This window comes from Bos indicus x Bos taurus, chromosome 18 (genome assembly GCF_003369695.1).
Source record: "Bos indicus x Bos taurus breed Angus x Brahman F1 hybrid chromosome 18, Bos_hybrid_MaternalHap_v2.0, whole genome shotgun sequence".
In the NCBI taxonomy this organism is placed as follows: Eukaryota; Metazoa; Chordata; class Mammalia; order Artiodactyla; family Bovidae; genus Bos; species Bos indicus x Bos taurus.
In genome coordinates, this window is record NC_040093.1 from 6218247 (window position 1) to 6240211 (window position 21965).

The window sequence follows — 21965 nt, forward strand, 5'->3', positions numbered from 1 at the left end:
TGAGACTTCCTCATCTCAAATGCCTTTGTACCTGGACTCCATAGTGTCCCCAGGTGGTGGCAGACTTTCCCAGGAGGGCCAGTCTCTTGGTTTCCATACTGCACGTGCAGTGTCCTTTGTGTGGTAGCTGGTGGGCACTCCTCTTGTGATCCCCTTTGCCAAGAAACCCTGGTGCACTTTAGTCTTGCTTAGTCCAGTCATGCAGAGAGGAGAGGTAGGCAAATGGGGAAAGCGGAGGGAGCCTGGTGGGGTCTGCAGGAGGCTTGTGGCAGTACTTGGGGGCATCAAGGTGAGCCCAGTGAATGGAGCGTTCACCCATCCCAAGTGTAGTTGCAGGGACAAGGCGGGTGTGGATCTGTTGGAAAAGAATGTCTCAGTTCAGGCTGAAGAACCTGGGAGCGGGTTTGTTGGAGAGCCCGCATGGAATGGTTTGAGGTTCCAATGCCTTAGCTTGTGTTCCCGGGACAGCAGTGCTGAGGCTGACACTTGCCTGCACAGGTTTGATTTGACAACTCATGACCACACGTGAGCAGCAATGAAGGACGTGGAATTCACCCAAGAGAAGCCATTTCCACTGTTAGAACTGTGGCCTGGGCTGAGCCCGCAGGAACCTGTGGGTGCAGGAGGATGGGAGCCTTGGGCTTGAGGGGCTGGTTCTAGCAGGTGCCCCCAGCATCCACTCCAAGCCCTGGCTTTTGTTGGCTCTTTAACAGGGAGGGAGCATAGAGTAACAGGGAAAGTATCAGGTCGTTTTTTGCATCAACTTTGGTATCATTGTGTACTTGGGGTTGCTGGTGAAGAAAGGTTCACGTGCATTTGGGAAGATACCAAGAGAATCTGGAGTGTGTCCTTGGAAGATGCTGAGGTCTCAGTGGGCCACGTGCATCATTGGAATTATCCCTCTTTTTCGTAGTCTTTGGATATTTCATATTTGACCCGGATCACTCACTGTAAATGAAAATACCGTGTCTTGTGTCTGTGGATCCTTGGCTGTCCTCTTTTGTACTTTGCCTCATGCGTGAGTTATCAGGGCTTGAAATGCTTTGTGTTTGCATAAGAGGGTTAGAGGCTCATCATGGGCTCTGTGGACACTCTGTTGGACACAATAAAAGTTTGTAAGTTTGTTTGAGTCCCTCTGGGAAAATAGGAGTACTAAGCTTAAGATCACAGAATGCTTGTTATAAGGTGGTCCTGCTCAGCCGGGATCTCTGGGCCCAGTCTGCGAAGAGTCATAAAGTCCTGTGACGTAGGGGAAGATGGCTCCGAGAATCAGAGGGCAGCGATACCTCAGTGATCTGCAGCCCGGAGGCTGGTCCTCTAGAAGATGCAGCTGCAACTCTCTTGCTGCCAGGCCAGTGCTGGGTTCTCTGTTATCCACTCCTGTCCTCCCAAAATAAGCGCATACACAGGCACAGTACAGAAAACACGGAATCTTAACTGCACTGTTGGTGGTAATGTAAATGGTACTGCTATGTTGGAAACTAAAATGGAAGTTCCTTAACAAATTAATATAGAACAGGCCTACAGTCTGTCAAACCCATTTCTGACAGATATCCAAAGGGAAAGCAGTCAGTTTTTCAGGGATATGTCCGCAGTCCCATGAGTGTGACTGGATTTGCAGTAGCCAAGGCACAGACACAGCCCAGATGTCTCTTGACAAAAGAATAGGTAACAAAAGTATGGTATAGAAATATTTATTATATACTGTATATTCATGAACTATTTTTTCTCTGTATATAAAAATCAAGGATCTGAACTGAACTGAATGAACCTAGAGAACATTATGCCAAGTTAAAGAAGGCTGACAAAGGAGGACAGACACTGTATGTGGAAACTAGACTTGTCAAACTCATAGAGCTATCGAGTAATAAGGCTGTTACCAGGAGCTGGGTGGAGGGGGAAATGGGACACGGTTAGGCAAAGAGTAGAGATTTTCAGTTCTGGGAATCTGAGGTACTGCATGCTCCCGGTAGTGTTTCTATATACTTGAAATTCGCCCAGAGAGGAGAAATACAGTGTACTCATAGATGGAAGTGTAACTTACTCCACTGTAATAATTATTCAATGTATGAATCTATCACAGGATCACTTTGTACACAGTACGTTTGTACCATTTTTGTTAGTTACACCTTAGTTAGGCTGGGATGAAAAAGAGAGTTGGGAGGTGCTTTTCTCCTCTGAATGGTGCTCAGTCCAGGCTTCACGTTTCATTGATGAGGCATTTTGCGTACCCATGTTTTGTACCCTCTGACCACAGATTCCCCTTCAGGTAACTTGTGGTGGTCCACGGCTCGAGAATGTTTCAGGTGCCCCAGTGGATTCCAGTCTGGTTCCCTCACTGAGCATCAGGACTCTGAGTCCTCCCAGTCCTGAGGGCTGAGATCTGAGCTGAGGAGGGGGCACTCTGCTCCGAGTGGGTCTGGACCAGGGCCTGCTGTGTGACCTGAAGGGGATCGTGGGGTCAGCGGAGGTGCTTGCTGTGTACATGAGGCCTCACCAGGAGGGGATTGCGATCCGAGGGAACGTGTGGGAAAGTCCCATGTTGGTCTCTCTGCGGGAGTTGACGGTCCTGATTCCCTCCTGAGACAGTGGCCACAGAGGACTGTCTATTCCACACTGTGAGTTCTGCCCTGTGTGTGTTGTTGGGGCTCAGAAAGGGGATGTGCTGACTCTAAGCATTAAGCGGCATGTTTTCGACTTTCATGATAGACCTCTGAAGACTTGTGTTGCCTGAGGAAGCCCTGAAGTTGAGGAAGAGGAAAGAAAAGGAGTCAGGCATGGCTCTTTCTCAGGTAAGGTCATATTCAGTCTGTCCTTCCTGAAATGCCCTGCTCTGGACTTTCTAATTGTGTCTGACTCTGGAGTATCCTGTCTTGATTCCTGTCTACACACACTCATCCGGGGCCTTCCCTGTCGTCTCCACTTAGATGCCTGTCCCCATGACCCGGTGACCTGGCCCTTGTGAGGAGGCTCCCCTGGGCACCATCCTGGGCAGGGCTTCTCACCCACGGGTTGGAGATGGGGTCTCAGTGCTGTTGGGCAGCAGGGATTGCTTAGGGCCCACTTGGACGCTCTGTCTGCTCTCTGTCCACCAGGGTAAGGAAACTGCACTTGGAAGTGAGGTATTAATATGCACAATAGCTGGTGAGATCTGGGAATCAGGTCAATTAGGGGCAGTTTGTTCTTTGTTAAGGTAGTTCAAGCTAAAGATGTGGGTCAGTCTCCTTAAATCCTTATTGTTAATAGAATGGAAAGTTCAGAAATAGACGTCAGTGATACAGGGTTTTTTAGTTTATCATCAGATTTAATCTATGAAATGAATCTAAGTCTCTGGCAAGTGGAAATTTTCACTACCTCCATTCTTCAGAGGTTGTCCTTTCACTCTGTGGATTGAATCCTTTGACACAGAAATGTTTTAACTTTTAATGCAAGCAAGATTCCAGCTTCATTGTTTTGCTGGTGGATATCTATTTTCTCACCATCATGATTATTGAGATTGTCCTTGCTGTTTTGTGTATCTTGTGGATACATCCTTGTGGATATACCTTACATATACAGAAAGAATTATTTCTGAGTACTGTGTTCTGTTCAGTTGGTTTATTTGTCTGTTTTTATACCAGTACCACATCACCTTGATTACTTTGTAATAGGTTTTGGAATAGAGAGACCTCCATCTTCCTTCTTCAGGAGTTTTGCTGTTTGCTCTTTGAATAGTTCTATCACTTTCACCATGTTTTATTCTGCTTCTACAAAGATTGCCATGGCAGGTTTGATAATGAGTTAATTGGTTGATTGATCCTTTGTGTGGTTATTAAAGAATCTGTTTTGATATAGCATGTTTCTTTTGTAATCTTTGACTTTTACCTATGAATCTTTGTCATGTGGGGAAGAAGATAAATTTACTTCTTTTTCAATTTGCTGACCTTTGATATCTTTTTCTCATCTAATTGCTGTAAGGGTTTCAGTGCTTTGTTGAACTGTAGTGCAGGGCGTGCATCCTTGCCTTCTTCTTGACCTCAGAGGAAAAGGTCTTTCATTCTTTCCCCATTGCTGTGCTCTTTTCATAATGGCATTTATTATGTTGATGTTGGTATAGTTTATTGTTTGTAGCTTGTTGAGTGTTCCATCTTGAAAGATTGTCAAATTTTTGTCGAATGGTTTTTTTCTGCATCGAGATGATCCTGTATTTTTTTTTCCCTTAAATCTGTAATGTAGTGTGTCATATTAATTGATTTTTGTATGTTGACTTCTCCTTGCCTTATATGAATAAACTCCACTTGGTCATGGTGTCAGATCTTTTTATTTATTTTAATTGAAGGATAATTGCTTTACAGAAGTTGTTGTTTTCTGCCAAATACCAACCTGAATCAGCCATAGGTATACCTATGTCCCTTCCCTCCCATCTTCCTCCCTATCCCACCCCTGTAGGTTGTTAGAGAGCCCCTGTTTGAGTTCCCTGAGTCATTCAGCAAATTCACATTGGCTCTCTACTTTACATATGGTAATGTAAGTTTCCATGTTACTCTCTCCATACATCTCACCCTCTCCTTCCTCCCCTCCCGCCTCTGTCTGTTCTCTCTGTCTGTTTCTCCAGATCTTTTTAATATGTGTTGAAGTGGGTTTGCAAGTATTTTAATTTTGCATCAGTATTCGTCAGGGGTATTGGTTTCTAGTTTTCCTTTCTTGTGTCTTTGGGAAATTAGCAAACTATTAGAATCATGCTTGCTCCATAGAATTAGCAGGATTAGTGGTAATTCTTTTGTAAATGTTTGGTAAAATTTGGTCCTGTATTTTTCTTAGAGGTTTCTGACTATTTATTAAATCTCTCTAGGTATAATGGGCTTCCCTGGTGACTCAAATCATAAAGAATCTGCCTGCAGTGAGGGAGACCCAGGTTCTATCCCTGGATTGGAAGACCCCCTGGAGAAAGGAATGGCTGTCTAGTCCAGTATACTTGTCTGGAGAAATTCCATGGACAGAGGAGCCTTGTGGGCTACAGTCCATGAGGTCACAAAGAGTCAGACACGACTGAGTGGCTAACACTTTTACTTTCAACACTTCTCAATTTTTTTATTTCCTAATAAGTAAAAGAGTTTGTGTGTTTCTGAGAATTTGCCAGTATCTCCTATATTCTGTCATTTATCGGCATTATTGGTCATAGTACTTCCTTATCTTTAGAAACTTTCTTTGACCTCACTTGTAATCACTTCTGTTTCATATCTGTTTTTAGTTATTTGAATCTTTTTTCTCTTTTCCTTAGTCTAGGTGGGCGTCTTCCTATACAGTTTTTTCAAAGCATCAACTCTTGGATTGTTGATTTTTATAGTTTTCTTCTTTCTGCTGTATCTCTGGTTTAATCTTTCTTATTTACCTGTTTCCTTCTGCTAAACTTGAGTTTAGTTTGTTTTCTGTTTTCTGCTTCCTAAAGGTCTAAAAATAGATTGCAGATTTAAGATCTTTTCTCTTTTTTACTGTAAGCATGTAACAGTTCAGACTTTCCTTTTAGGACAGTCTTCTCTGTGTGTTATAAATTTTCTAATGTTGTCTTTTCGTTTTCATCCACGTATTTAAGAAATTCCATGTGATTTTTTTCTTAGACCCATTTGTGGTGTAAGAGTGAGTTGTTTAATGTCCACATTTGGGGAATTTTCTTTTCTTCTTGTGTTTATTTCATTGTTAGGGAAGATCCTGAAAGGTTGTTGTTGAATCACGCAAAGATGCCGGGATTCTTGGCCCCTGGAGGAGAAGAATTCAGTCGGGGGCCAGAGACGAGGCTTGATGGCTCAGAGCTTTTGTGTAATAAAGTTTTATTAAAGTATAAAGGAGATAGAGAAAGCTTCTGACATAGGCATCAGATGGGGGCAGAAAGAGTACCCGCCTGCTAGTCTTCAGCTGGATGTTCTATAGTCACTAGCAGTCTGTTAATGAAAGAAAGGAATGTCTTAAAACTCAAAATGGCACCAGGCCCCTCACCCATAAGATGCATTTCGGGATAATCTTGGCTCCAAATGGTTCATCCTGGGCCATAAAATGATTAACTTGAATCTTGAAGAAGAGCAGATCACCATACAAATAGTTTCGTTTACATAGATTAGGGGAGCAATATCGGAATATAACATACTGGTTTGTCAAGTAGATTCTGAGCCAAGAGGCGGAACCAACTTGAAGACAGAGTTTGGGGTAAATGCATATAGTACATTAGCATAGCTTAAGATAAACACTTCCATAAGAGAAAGGCATTGGTTAACTCAAGGTTTGAGTATAGTTAACTTCAGGTGAAACCAAGTGTCATTATGGCAACACAGTATTTTAAGAGAAACCTCTTCTTAAATTTGTGTAGAGAAGGAAAAAATATCGCTAGTTTGTTTCCTCCTGCTGCTTAAGAGAGATAAAAATGTCTGACACTTGCAGGCTATTTCCTCCCTTTGGAGACCCCTGACCTTCCTGCCTGTTACCCTCTCAATACTTTCATGGTATCAGTCTCTTAAAATTGTTGATTTGCACCTAACCTGTGGTGTCTCATAGAGAATGTTTTATGTGTCCTTGAGATGCATGTGTTTTATGCTTTTGTTGGGCCGTGTGATCTGTACATGCCTGTTCAACCTGGACGTTGAAATCTCATACTATTCCTGTGCCACTATTTGTCTTCCTTTCCCTTAATGTTTGCTTCATTTCTCTGACATATCTAATATAAGATGTATATATATATTTTACTTGGTACAGCTTTTTGGTAAATTGACCATTTTATCATTATACAATATTTATGTCATTGCACTTTTTTTTTCTTCAATTTATTTTGTCTGATATAACAGTCTCCCCTGCTCTCTTTAGGATGGACTTTTTCCATCCTTTGACTGTTCACCTTTCCATGTCCTTAGGTTTGTGAGTACTACCTGTTTCAACTCTCTGACAAACTCTGTGTCTCTTGCCCTGTGTTTTTCCTCCTGTTACTTGTTCTAGTGGCCCCTGCGCATGCGCATCGTATGGTGGTGAAAGACAGACACCCTGGACAGCTCCTTTCATGCCCCTGTAATTTCAGAAGGAATGTATTGAATGCTTCCTTCCCATCATGATGCTTCTTGAGATAGTCGTGCTTAATAACTATATTTTTTTTTTCATATTCTTTTTTGCCATGATTTTTAATTCTCCAAGAAGTTTTTTTTACGTTACTATTGCTATAATTTTTTTTTGTCATAATCTAATGACTCTTCTAGTTTCAAATCACTGTTTTATTATGGGGAAAAAAAACAAAGAAAGTCTTTGGCTTCTGTTAATGCCTTGCTATGTAAATTTAAGTGGATAAAATTGTATTAGTATTTTTGTATATTTTAATTTTATTATGAATTTAGATCAAGTATTTTTTTTTTTAATTTTTACCTGTTTTCTTTTGGTAGCCTAGTATAGAATGCTGTTGACAAACTCAGCTCAATACAAAGGATACATTTTTATTGTCTGAAAGATGCTGAAATACATGTGAATAAATGGATGATATAAAATTGTCCAAAAACATCTGTCAGGAGACGCATCCTCTCATTTCAGTTAATTTTTTATAGATATGTATGCATTCATGTGCAAGTCTGTGGTTTAGATAGAAGACATCATTATTTAAAAACTACATACCTTTTTTCTTTGAGTTGAAATTATGTTATCAGTATAATCTGTGGCCTTGAAATTTTCTAAACAATCCTATTAGTGTTTTAAGTAGTAAATTATTATCAGTTGTGTTTCTGTATCCACATCTATAATGACCTTTCATGCTATTCCACATTGTTCGCCTTGAACTTTGTGTTTTTTTCATAGTAATACAATATTTATTTGTTTTCCTTCTGTCAAACCCTGAGCCCACCACTTTCCCCAGGCTGCCTGGGGAGTTACAGGAAAGGGAACATACAGGGCAGACACAGGAGAAAGAACTATGGGAGGTGGAAACAGCCCTTCACATCGTGATGAAGATGAGCTAGACCACCATCAAGCAAAAGAGCCCCATGGCCTTTGAGAGGGCCAAGCCCATGGCGTAGAAGAGCTACTGTTTCAGAGAAGGGTTCCTGGCATAACAGTGATGAAGCTCCCGAACAAGTCCCACTTCCAGGCCCGGAGGCAGCCACCCCTGCTATGGCAGCTCCAGCTCCAGGGAACTTGGCTGCTGTGTCAGAGTCCCTTGAAATGGCACTGGTTTGGAAGCTGTGGCTAGGAATAAGTGAGATGGTCTGGGGACCTGGGGCTCCCAAGCTGCTGTGGCTCTCATCGATCAGTGTCTCCCGTCCTTCACCACCAGTCTCGACAGTGATCAATCAACAGCAGGGAGGTTCTCCTGATCAAGAAGTGGGTGGAGACGAATTTGGTGCAGAGGTCCATTTTCAGGGGATGAAGGCCCGAGGCCAGAGAGCTGCTCCCCGTGCAGACAAGAGGGGCAGGGAGGAGGCTCACCTTGGACTTCTTTCAAGTTTTCTTTAGGAGCCCTCTGTCAAAGGACTTTTAATGTTCTATGTATTACTTAACTGTTAGATGCTTAAGCTTCAGTTGCTGAGCCCAAGCCTCTGAGTTCAGGTGCTTCGTGTAACGATTCTTACCTTCTTGATCTGAGTTGAGTTTCTCAGAGTGTCTGTGACACAGTTTTTCTTCTGTAAGGTGGGAACAGATCGTTCTTTAATGAGCTATTATATGGATGACAGGTTCTTGCCTGTAAAGTACTTGTTTAATGTTTAGAGTAATACTACAGTAATTTAGAGCAACTGGAAGCCTTTAGACACTTTTGGTCCTTGCTGCTGTTATCGATGTCATAACTGAAACTTTTGACCTTTCCATTAAAAGTGCAATGGACTTCGTCATCTCTGAAGACACCACTCATGCTGTACCTCATCTAGATAATGAATTGCACTCACTGGGTAGAACATAGTATCTGACACTTCTGTATAGCCAATACAGTGTTGAGTTTTCTTTGTATATATTTCATGGATTTTGAGCAGTGATGAAAAATCCATATTAATTGGAGGATCTCATAAGGTCTTATGAAAAAGCATAAGAAATTAAAATTAGAGATGCATAATTTCTCCAGATACCCCTGCATGGATCTGTTAGAACACATACTTCAACCAAGTCAATCCTTACCCCTTACTACGCTTTCTCTTTTGCATGAAAATGAGAACTTTTCATGGCCGTTTTGGTGACGTGTGGTTTGATTTCAGAAACGACTGACCTCTGAGGATGTGGCCATCGAATTCACTCAGGAGGAGTGGGAATTCCTGGACCCTGCTCAGAGGGCCTTGTACAGGGACGTGATGCTGGAGACCTACAGGAACCTGCTGTCTGTGGGTGAGGATGACTTCCTTCCAGAGCTGCCCTTGGGTATCTGCATTTTCCCTGTGTGCCCCTTGGGAGGCCCTGATGTCTTTCATCTGAGAGTTCTGTGACTGGGGCATTGACACAGCTTCATAAGGTTAAACTGACCCTCTTCAAATGCTGTGTCTGTTTCATGTCACTGGCTAAGGATCAAACCTGCACCCCCTGCATTGGAAATGCAGAGTCTTAACCACTGGATCACCAGGGAGTCCCAGAATTTCTCTTTCAGATCTGAATATTATCTCCACATTGGAGCATGGGAAAAAGCTTTGGACAGTGGGGAGTGACGTAAAAATAGTCAAAAACACAACGTGTAAAGAAAAAACGAGTATCTCAAAAGGGCATTTTGTTTCTGCTTAGGATTGAGACAAGCTGGTGGATTGGATCCTCTGTGGTTGTTACTTAGGAAAATGTAAGGAGAGTGGGTAGAGAGATCGTCTTTTTGATCCCAGATCCTATAAGGGGAGCATATGTGAATCCCACAGGCTCTTAGCTTTTCATCTGTAGGTCGAGCGCATGGTCCCATCTCAAGATGCTGTGATGTCTGACCTTCACACTGTATTATTTTTACTCTTGTGCTGCTCTACCCAGTCTGGGAATGTCAACCATTCCTGATGTTACATTCTCCTTACTTTGTATCATTTTACCTCTTAAATTTCTTTGAAATATATTCCTGAGGGTCTGAAATTTTATCTGGTTTCCTTGCTGTGATAATCCACCTATGTTTAATTGGCAGCCTCTGCTGAGTCTCTGTGGGGTGGATTTACTAGGTAACAGAAAACTGTGATGGAGACACTATTCCTAATGTTATTTTCTTGCTCTGCACAAAGTCACCACTTGAAGGTATCCAGTAGAGTGGTCAGCATGTTCTAGGATTATGAGAGAGAAAGTATCACAAGAACCTGATACATCTTTCCAGGTTATTTTCTGCCTTTGGAGACTCTGTTTAGGGCACCATGACAGTGTTGTTCATGTATATCAAGTCCATATATTTTACCCTCTGTAAATGGTATGGGAATTTATCCCAGGACAAGTTTGTCCAAGTTCACAGTCTCTATCTATGAGGCTATTGGCTACACTGTTGTTCTGTGTGTTGTAAGTATTTTTTTATTTTAGCATTGAGTTCACATTTCTGTGTTACTTTTAGTGTTTCTGTTTTGTATTTGCAATGGGTTGGATGGTTGATTGCGGGATGGTCCCTATGGTGGAACTGGTGATCAGTCCCTCTTACAATTCTTGATATATTCTTTGTAGTCATTTACTATCAGATGTATGATTTCCACATATGTTCTCTTTTACTGTTGATTGCCTTTTCAAACTCACTGCACATTAATGCACAGTAGTTTATAATTTGGATATAGTTCAATTTATTAATAATGGTTTTATTTTATGGCCTGTGCTTTTGGTGTTCTATCTGGTAAATCATTTGTGGGTCCAATTGCCAGAAACATTTCCTGCACGTTTACCTCTAGGAGTTTTATACATATGGGACTTAGGTTTAGGTCTTTGAACCATTTTGAGTTCATTTTTTTTCTATAGTGTAAGATAATGGTCCAAGTAAATTCTTCTTCTGGTGGGTATTCAGTTTTGTCAACATGTCTTGTTTCATAGACTGCTTCCCCCATTTAGTAGTTTTTATACCCTTGGAACATCGTTTGAACATCTCCGCAAGAGGTGTTTTTGTTTTTGTTTTAACCATTCTTTTTAGGTATGCTGCTGCTGCTGCTGCTGCTGCTAAGTCGCGTGTCGTTTCTGACTCTGTGCGACCCCTCAGATGGCAGCCCACCAGGCTCCTCTGCCCCTGGGATTCTCCAGGCAAGAACACTGGAGTGGGTTTCCATTTCCTTCTCCAATGCATGCATGCATGCCCAGTTGCTTCAGCTGTGTCCGACTCTGTGTGACCCCATAGACGGCAGCCCACCAGGCTCGTCTGTCCCTGGGTTTCTCCAGGCGAGAATACTGGAGTGGGTTGCCATTGCGTTTTCCACTTTTTAGGTATAGTTACTTTACAATGTTGTGTTTCAGGTATACAGCAGTTTACAAGATACTTAATATAGTTCCCTGAGCTATATCGTAGGTTCTTGTTGTTTATCTATTTTATATATATATATTAGTTTGTATATATTCAGACTCCAATTTATCTCTCCCTTTCCTGCCCCCACCAGCATCCTGCCCTATCCCCTTTGGTATAGTTTGTTTTTTATGCTGATGAGTTTATTTTGTGAATAAGTTCATTTGTATCATTTGTTTCAGTTCAACATATAATATCCTATGATGTTTGTCTTTCTCTGTCTGATTTCACTTAGAATAATCCCTAAGTCTGTCTATATTTCTGCAAAAGGCATTACGTCATTGTGTTTTATGCAGTGGAGGTGGCAACCCACTCCAGTGTTCTTTCCTGAAGAATTTCATGGACAGGGAGTCTCGCAGGCTGCAGGCCATGGGGTCTTAAAGAGTTGGACACGGCTGAGCTACTTTCACTTCACAATATTCCCTTGTATATATGTACCACACATTCTTTATCCCTTTGTCTGTCAGTGAACATTTAGGTTGCTGCCATGTTTTGCCGGGTATAAATAGTGCTGCTAACAACATTGGGGTGCATGTGTCATTTTGAATTAGTTTTCATCCTTTCTGGATATATGCCCAGGATTGGAATTGCTGGTTCATGTGATAGCTCTATTTTTAGTTCTTTATGGAACCTCCATGCTGTTCTCCAAAGTGGCAGTACCAATATATGTTCCTTCCAACAGTGTAGGAGGGTTCTCTTTTCTCCATACCCTCTCAAGCCTTTATTGTTTGTATACTGTTTAATGGTGGTCATTCTGACCAGTGCGAGGTGATACAGTTTTGCGGTTTTGATTTGCGTTCTCTCATAAGTAGAGACGTCAAACATCTTTTCAGGTGACTGTTGGCCATCTGTTTGTCTCCTTTGGAGAAATACCTGTTTTGATCTTCTGCCCAGTTTTTGATTGGGTTGTTTGTTTGTTTTGATATTAAGCTGTATGAAGTGTTTGTATATTTTGGAAATAAATCCCTTATAGATAGCATCATTTGCATCTATAGTCTCCTAGTCCAAAAGTTGTGTTTTTGTTCTTTGCTTGGTTTCCTTTGCTTTGCAGACAGGTTTTGAATTTAATTAGGTCTCATTTGTTTGATTTTGCTTTTATTACCATGACTCTAAGATCCAAAAAAATTTTGCTGACATTTATGTCAGTGTTTTGCATTTGTTTTCCACTATGAATTTTACAGTATCTGGTCTAGTATTTAGATGTTTAATGCATTTTGAGTTTATTTTTGTATGTGGTGTTAGAGAATGTTGTAATTTCATTCTTTTTCATGTAACTATCCATTTATCCCAGCATCACTTATTAAAGAGACTTCTTCATTCTGTATTCTTTCCTCCTTTGTTATAGAATAATTGACTCCAAGTCAATTGGTTTATTTCTGGGTTTTCTATCCTGTTCTACAGATCTAAGTTTCTGTTTTGTGCCATTATCATACCACTTCCCTGCTGGCTCAGAGGGTAAAGCATCTGCCTACAATGCAGGAGACCCAGGTTCAATCCCTGGGTCAGGAAGATCTCCTGGAGAAGGAAATGGCAACCCACTTCAGTATTCTTGCCTGGAAAATCCCATGGACAGAACAACCTGGTAGGCTACAGTCCATGGGGTCGCAAAGAGTCAGACACAACTGAGCGACTTCACTTTCACGTTGATGACTGTCAGTTTGTCGTATAGTCTGAACTCAGGGAACATGATTCCTCCAGCTCTGTTCTTCCTTCTCAAGATCGTTTTAGATATCAGAGTCTTTTGTATTATGGTACAAATTAAGGTTTTCTTTGTTTTATGAAATATGTCATTGTTAATTTGATAAGGGTTACATTGAATATGTCGATTGTCTTGGATAAGATGGTCATTTTGACTGTGTTACTTCTTTCGATCTAAGAACATTGTATATGTTTCCATCTGTTTGTGTCATCTTTGGTATCAGTCATCAGCATCTTATAGTTTATGAGTACAGTTCTTATGACTTTTTAGGTAGGTTTATTCCTTAGAGTTTTATTCTTTTCTCTTAGATGGTGAATGGGATTATTTCATTAATTTCACTTTCTGATATATCATTGTTAGTGTATAGAAGTGCAGCAGTTTTCTATATATTTTGTATCTAGCAAGTTTACTCTGTTCATTGATGAGGTCTAGTAGTCATCTGGTGGCATCTTGGGGATTTTCTGTGTGTAGCATCATAGTGACAGTTTTACTTCTTTCTTATTTTTTTAACTTGAATTCCTTTTTATTTCTTTTTCTTTTCTGATTATTGTGGTTAGGACTTCCAGAAATATGTCCAGCAAAAGTGGCAATGGTAAACATTCTTGTCTTATTCATGTTGTTTAGGGGAATGCTTTCAGTTTTTCCTTATTGAGTATGATAGCTGTGTGTTTGACATATACAGTCTTAATTTTGTTGAGGTAGGGTCCATCTGTGCTGACTTTCTGAAGGGTTTTTTTCATAAATGGCACTTGAATTTTGTCAGAACCTTTTCTGCATCTATTGATGATCATATGGTTTTTAGTCTTCAACTGTTAATGTGGTGTATCACACTGATTAACTTATGGCTATTGAGAAATCGTGCATCCCTGCAATAAATCCCACTTGAACATGGTATGATCCTTTTATGTATTAGTAACTGTTTGAATCTGCTCTTTTGAACTCAGGGAAGGTCTAGGAGAATGAAGCCTTTTTCTACAAAAAGACGTTGGATGCCTCCGGAAGGCTTTTGTAACTGGGAAGGTCCTCCAGAGTCAGTTTCAGTCCCTCCTTTTCTTTGATACTCCTCAATCTTGAGATGAACATGTGTGGAAGAAGAAATGAAGTAAATGTCCAAAAGAGAGGTTAATCATATTTGGCAGAGGAACCCAGGTTTAGATAGCCTTTTCTTGGATTTTCCTTCTGATTTCTTCTGATAAGATTTTTACACAATATCCTGGAATATTGTGTATGTTTTTCTTGAATATTAGCATTCCATTGTAACTTACAAATTTCACTTTCGATACATTACATTATAAATAGTATAACAGATATTATCCTGCGTTCTCCATATATCACAGTCACTTTTTAAAATCTCTCTTGTTTCTGTCCCATACCCATAGTATAATGCCCATAAACTTGCTGAACCAATTCTTTTCTTTTAAGGTCAGTATATTAGTTTGCGCTCTCAGTTACCTTCACAAAGACATGCGGTCACAAGCTGATATCTGACATAAACCTATGTACCCTATGCTCCACACAGGCCCTTTCTTAGTCCTGACCATTCCTCACGTAGTACCTTGATATAAATGGAAACACTGTTCTCACCTACGACATCCCTCCACCTTTTACATACTCTCACTGTAAAGATCTCTGGTCATTTATTGAACAAGTTTCTCAGGACGTAACCTAAATCACTCTGTGCATCCATGATGACTCACAACCCATTTCGAGATGCGATGGTTCAATAATAGTTAAACAGACTAATTCTGTCTTGTATCTTCCTTGATATTTTCTTTCTACGTTGCTTGTATTTTTTTTTTTTTATATTTTCTAATCTATTCATTCAGTGGGTGGTCATGTTTACAAATAAGTTTTCTCAGTCTGTAGGTTCAGATTCATATCCTGCTTCTCTTACCACTTTGTGCGCCATTTGGTGTGTCTCCTGCTCTGATTAGAGAAAAACATGTTAATTTACCTCAAGCCTTTTAAAGCAAATTAGTGCTGTCAGTTGGCTTACAGTAGTGCATGTTTTATAGTAAATACTCAAAATTTACTTTTGTTTCAAAAAGGTAATATCTATATTCTGTCATGTTCTTTATGATATGACTTTATCTACATTATATCTTTTTAAACTTTTATTAATTTTTAAATTGAGGGACTATTGCTTTACAAAATTTTGTTTTCTATCAGACCTCAACTACATTATATCTTGTATGCTTTTCACTTGCAACATTTTTCAGCAATATTGTGTCTGACCCTAGTCAATAAATACACAAAGCATTCACTTTTTATTTATTATATTTTGGTGCCATTAAACCAGGTAATTAAGAATAGTGCATGGCTAGAGAGAAGCCTTCCTTGGTGGCTCAGTGGTAAAGAATTCACCTACCAATGCAGAAGATGCAGGTTTGATCCCTGAATCAGGAAGATCCCATGGAGAAGGAAATGGCAACCCACTCCATTATTCCTGCCTGGGAAATCCCATGGACATGGGAGTCCGGTGGGCTACAGTCCACGGGGTCGCAAAGAGTCAAATACAACTGAGTGACTGAACAACAACATAGGTAGGGATTGCTTTGGTTATTGACTGTTAGAAAACTGGTGAATATTTTATGTCTTAATGTATATGTCATGTACAGATGATGGTCTTTTAGCGTGTATTTTGCAATACAGCTGACACATACTACTTGTTAATATTGTAAAATGCCTTTTCTTTTTGGGTACGTAGTTCTATAGCAGATTTAGAAAACTGCTGTTTCCAAAAATTGTTTTAGTCATATTCTTCATTTTCTCATTTGTTTTCAATTGTAAACAAACAATTATCAATAGTTAATTATTAATTAGGTAAGCTTGGTTTTGGATTATTTACTGTTACAATATATTATATATTGTTTAGAATTTATTAATGTACAGTAAGTATGCAGAATACAATGATAGTGTAATATTTTTCTTTTCAATTTGAGACAACTGTTGTTTTATACGTTCCTAGGTGTCCTGGTAGAAAAATACTGTGCTTTTGATAGTTGGCCTAAAATTGTGCAACGTGAGTGTGTTTCACATATGATTTTTAAAACTAGGCTACCTTAACGGTGAATTTATGTTATCATGCTTTCTTAAGTTAAGAATTCTATTCCTTTAGTGTTTCTAAAAACTTAAGGTCATCATTGTGGTGTTTCACAACTTGGTGTAAGTATTACTTCTGGTGTAATATATATTCAACATGAAGGATTTGTTTTTGAATTATTCTGAGCAGGATACCTCTGGTTCTTTTTATCTTGTAGATATCTCTCCTACACATGTGATCAAGCATTTACAACCCAAAGCGAACAGTGATAAACGAGAAATATTCCAAACATTGATGCTGGGAAGACCTGAAAGCTGTGATATCAAACATTTTCATCTTTGGGAAAGTCAGGAAAATACGTGTGACTTTGAGTGTCAGGGGAGAGATGACAAAAGAAGTTACAAAGGAACATCTGTAAGCCTTAATGGAAATGTGCCTGATGGAATAGATTCACATGATGGAAAGGATGCAGGAATCAAGCTGTTTGGAAGTAGGCTTGGATTTAACTTTCAGGATAAACTGCAGATATTTCAAACTGGTGGGATAATTTCTGAATATAATGAAGTTGAGAGGTCTGTCAACAACAGTTTCTCATTTTCACCACTTCAAAGAATTCCTCCTTGTGCCCAAACCAGTGTTTCTAATATATATGGGAATGACTTTATGAATCCTTCAGTAGTAACGCAAGACCTCAGAGCACACAGGGAAAAACCTTACAAATGTGATGAGTGTGGCAAGGCCTTTCTTGTAAAGTCAATCCTTTTAAGTCATCAGACAGTTCATACTGGAGAGAAACCTTACAAATGTGATGACTGTGGCAAGGCCTTTCATGCAAAGTCAAGCCTTTTAAGGCATCAGACAATTCATACCGGACAGAAACCTTACAAATGTGATGAGTGTGGCAAGGTCTTTCGTGCAAAGTCAAAACTTTTAACTCATCAGACAATTCATACTGGACAGAAACCTTACAAATGTGATGAGTGTGGCAAGGCCTTTCATACAAAATCAGCCCTTTTGACTCATCAGACCATTCATACCGGAGAGAAACCTTACAAATGCGATGAATGTGGCAAGGCCTTTCGTGTAAAGTCAATGCTTTTGAGTCATCAGACAATTCATACTGGACAAAAACCTTACAAATGTGATGAGTGTGGCAAGGCCTTTCGTGTAAAGTCAAGCCTTTTAAGGCATCAGACAATTCATACTGGAGAGAGACCTTATAAATGTGATGAGTGTGGCAAGTTATTTCGTGCAAAGTCAAAACTTTTAACTCATCAGACAAGTCATACTGGACAGAAACCTTACAAATGTGATGACTGTGGCAAGGCCTTTCATGCAAAGTCAGCCCTTTTAACTCATCAGACAATTCATACCAGAGAGAAACCTTACAAATGTGATGAGTGTGGCAGGGCCTTTCATGCAAAGTCAAAACTTTTAACTCATCAGACAATTCATACTGGAGAGAAACCTTATAAATGTGATGAGTGTGGCAAGGCTTTTCGTTTAAAGTCATTCCTTTTAAGTCATCAGACAGTTCATACTGGAGAGAAACCTTACAAATGTGATGAGTGTGGCAAGGCCTTTGCTGACAGCTCATATTTCAGGAAACATCAGAAAATTCATACAGGACAGAAATTATTTAAATGTCATATATGTGACAAAGTCTTCAGCCGAAAAGCATACCTTGCTGGTCATCAGAGCGTTCATTCTGGGGAGAAACCTTACAAATGTGATGAGTGTGGCAAGGCCTTTCTTGTAAAGTCAATCCTTTTGAGTCATCAGAGAGTTCATACTGGAGAGAAACCTTACAAATGTGGTGAGTGTGGCAAGGCCTTTACTGACAGGTCACAGCTCAGGAGACATCAGAAAATTCATACAGGACAGAAATTATTTAAATGTGATATATGTGACAAAGTCTTCATCCGAAGTGAACACCTTGCTGGTCATCAGAGGGTTCATTCTGGAGAGAAACCTTACAAATGTGATGAGTGTGGCAAGGCCTTTCGTGTAAAGTCAATCCTTTTAATTCATCAGACCGTTCATACTGGAGAGAAACCTTACAAATGTGATGAGTGTGGCAAGGCCTTTACTGACAGGTCACACCTCAGGAGACATCAGAAAATTCATACAGGACAGAAGTTATTTAAATGTGATATATGTGACAAAGTGTTCAGGCGAAGTAAACAGCTTGCTGGTCATCAGAGTGTTCATTCTGGAGAGAAACCTTACAAATGTGATGAGTGTGGTAAGGCTTTTCGTGTAAAGTCAACCCTTTTAAGGCATCAGACAGTTCATACTGGAGAGAAACCTTACAAATGTGATGAGTGTGATAAGGCCTTTCGTGTAAAGTCAATGCTTTTAAGTCATCAGACAGTTCATACTGGAGAGAAACCTTACAAATGTGATGAGTGTGGCAAGGCCTTTCGTGTAAAGCCAATCCTTTTAAGGCATCAGACAGTTCATACTGGAGAGAAACCTTACAAATGTGATGAGTGTGGCAAGGTCTTTCGTGTAAAGTCATTCCTTTTAAGTCATCAGACAATTCATACTGGACAGAAACCTTACAAATGTGATGAGTGTGGCAAGGCCTTTCGTGTAAAGTCAAGCCTTTTAAGGCATCAGACAGTTCATACTGGAGAGAAACCTTACAAATGTGATGAGTGTGGTAAGGCCTTTACTGACAGGTCACAACTCAGGAGACATCAGAAAATTCGTACAGGACAGAATTTATTTAAATGTGATATATGTGACTAAGTCTTCAGGCAAAGTGAACAGCTTGCTGGTCATCAGAGTGTTCATTCTGGAGAGAAACCTTACAAATGTAATGAGTATTGCAAGCATTTTAGTCAACCTTCACAGTTCTTAAGTCATAAGAGATTACATACTGGAGAGAAACCTTACAATGTGATGAATGTGGCAAGGCCTTTCATGTAAAGTCAATCCTTTTAAGTCATTGGACAGTTCATAGTGGAGAGAAACATTACAAATGTCATGAGTGTGGCAAGGCCTTTACTGACAGCCCAAACCTCGGGAGACATCAGAAAATTCATACAGGACAGAAATTATTTAAATGTGATATATGTGACAAAGTCTTCAGCCGAAGTTAACACCTTGCTGGGCATCAGAGCGTTCATTTGGAGAGAGACCTTACAAATGTAATGAGTATTACAAGCATTTTAGTCAACCTTCACAGTTCATAAGTCATAAGAGATTACATACTGGAGAGAAGACTTACAAATGTGATGAGTGTGGCAAGGCCTTTCATGCAATGTTAACCCTTTTAACTCATCAGACAGTTCATACTGGTAAGAAAGCTTACAAATGTGATGAGTGTGGAAAAGTCTTTGGTCAAAAACCACATCTTTGACTTCACTGGAGAGTTCATACTGGAGAGAGACCTTTCAGATGTGATGAGTGTGGCAAGTTCTTCAGTCGAAATTCACACCTTACAAGTCATCGCAGAATACATATAGTGAAACCTTACAAATGTTTCAAGTGTGGAAAATCCTTTACTCAGGTCTCAGCACTCACTAAACATCAGAAAATCCATACATGAGGGAAACGTATGTGAATGTGGTATATGGTAGAAGTCTTCAAAATTCATACCCTACTGTTAGTCAGAGAATTGATACTCCTGAGCAACCATACAAATATCATGAATGTGGCAACATCTTAGGCTTCATGAGAAAATTCATACTGGATAGAAGCCAGATATATATGTATTTATTAGGTCTTTAGAACATGAATTCATTCTAGAAAGATTCCTCACCAATTTCACAAGTGTAAGAAAAGAAAAAAAAAAAAAATACTATCCTCACAGCTCAACATCTTGCCAGTAATATCAGAGTATTTATCCTGGAAAAAAACACACAGCAATGTAATGTGTGTGGCAAGGATCTTACCCAAAAGTCACAAGATAGGAACATAGTGGAGCCATACTTCCCAGACTCAGTGGTTGTGGCAAATCCTTTACCTTTTTCACTATATGTATTCTCTGATGACTTTATTTCAGGTACTGAGCAACTGCGGTAAGTCCATATTTGAAAAGAAGCTATAGCAATCTTTTCATGTAAAATAAACCTGAATTCTAACTCATCAGAGATTATTCTTTGGGACAGTAGTCCACCATCTTTTTGGTCTCCTGACTTTCTGAATAAAGTCACTATTCCTTGCCCAACAAGTAGTCTCTCAGTTGATTGGCCTGTTGTGTAGTGCTGGGAGCCACCACGGGAGATCCCACCCATGACAAAGGTCATGAGAAGACCTGACAGGAAAGGTGGGTCAGGACTCAAGGGACCTCGTGGACCTGCTCGAGCATCTACCCCCCAAAACCAGAATCTGTCTGTCTTACTATTTTATGACTCTCACCAACCCCTCTGACATTAACGGGGTCTATCCCCACCACCTTTCTCTGAAAGAAATCAACTTAGAGCTCTAGTTACTAAGTCTCCTGGGCACAATAGGAGTGTTTCTGTCCAAGCCCTTGGATGGCTTTCTAACTTGCCTGGCAGGTTTTTCCGGACTCTTACAACTACGTATGTAATTGTTTACAACCTCCCAACCATGAGAGGCATGGAAAGCTTAAGACATTCTAACAGTATAGAGCATTTCGGGGAGTTAAAAATTATTAGAATAGAACTGATGAAGGAAATCATTGTTGAGCCAATGCTTGCTGCCAAGTTTCCATATCCCTTACCCACTGTGTCCCTGGGAGTATATTAATGAATATAGTTTTAATATAGAAAAAATAAGTAGTAGCCTTGATGTTAACTGTAGGCCTTTGAGTTAATAAATTCTTTCCTTGTTATAGCCCACTGCACCTTTGCCCTATAGAAATGCAACTTTATCTAGTGCTTTCAGGGAGTGGTGCCAAACTTCAGAAAAATCACCTTTAGAGAAAATAAGTTTTCTGGTTGACTAACCTTTATCAGAGGAAAAATGTTAACAGGCCTCCTGCTCAGAAGATGATGTAAATCACCTAAAGCCTATGTATATGATAAGTTCGCAGAAAGAAAGCCTGGTCTCAATAAGGGTCAAGGACTGCTGATCCTGCATGACTCTGTATCTTCCATTATCCTCTATGTATAACTAAGGGTGTGAAAGCTTCTTTTAAAAATAAAGTTTCGGGCCTTGTTCACCGAAGCTTTGTCTCCCCGTGTCATTCTTTTTTTCTTTTTCTCTCTCTTTCAGGATGACTCTTTGGAGCACAGGGACCCTCTGAGTTCACTTAACTGCCCGGGCTTCTAAGATTCTATTAGGAAGGCGCCTAGCGTCTTCGGGGGAGGGGATGCCCTGCATCTTCACCCCACCGAGAGGGCGCCTGTGGCCTCTGTGAACAGAGCAAGTCCGGTGTCATGGACTTTATTGGCTTTCTGTGTAAACCAAGGAAGATTACGCCTCTTTTTCTCCCCTTTATCTTTCCTCTTTTGCTGACGCCATTCCTCCTGAAGGTATCCCTGGATCCTGCTGGGGCTGGACCCTGGTAAGTGGTGCCCGGAACAAGCACCTGAAGGGTAAGTCTCCCCCATTGTGCCGTTTTTCGGACGGCTAGGACCCCACACAGGGTGTCGCGAACATCCCTGCATAAGATAGGTAGGGTGGATGGAGTGGGAAGTGGGTTCTTTTCATGTAGAGAGAAGCGAAAAAGACAGAAATTTCTGACGTGGGTAACAATGAGTCAAAAGAATGACAACTTTTTTTAGGAGTAATCTTGCAACTGTTAAAAGAGGAATTAAGGTTAAGAAAGCTAGTGTTCAATCTTTTTTTACATTTGTACAAGAGCAATGTCCTTGGTTTCCAGAAGAGGGCTCTGT

At 40.2% G+C, this 21965-nt stretch overlaps 1 protein-coding gene and 1 pseudogene across 6 annotated transcripts in view; one reads left to right on the plus strand and one right to left on the minus strand.

Moving 5' to 3' along the window:
• Positions 1-21294, plus strand: part of LOC113876092 (zinc finger protein 665-like) — a 78539-nt gene extending 57245 nt beyond the window's left edge. For 3 of the 6 annotated variants that reach the window (XM_027514920.1, XM_027514919.1, XM_027514918.1), the window contains exons 2-4: positions 2710-2792; positions 9186-9312; positions 16370-21294. In XM_027514920.1, coding sequence (XP_027370721.1) covers positions 2778-2792; positions 9186-9312; positions 16370-18906 — 2679 coding nt within the window. In that variant the 5' untranslated portion in view covers positions 2710-2777 and the 3' untranslated portion in view covers positions 18907-21294. Of the gene's footprint in view, positions 1-2709; positions 2793-9185; positions 9313-11047; positions 11169-16369 lie in introns of those variants that run through there. The other 3 variants (XM_027514921.1, XM_027514922.1, XM_027514923.1) reach the window with 2 other exon arrangements.
• LOC113876099 lies at positions 6943-9179 on the minus strand (annotated as a pseudogene).
• Positions 21295-21965: the final 671 nt, after the last annotated feature.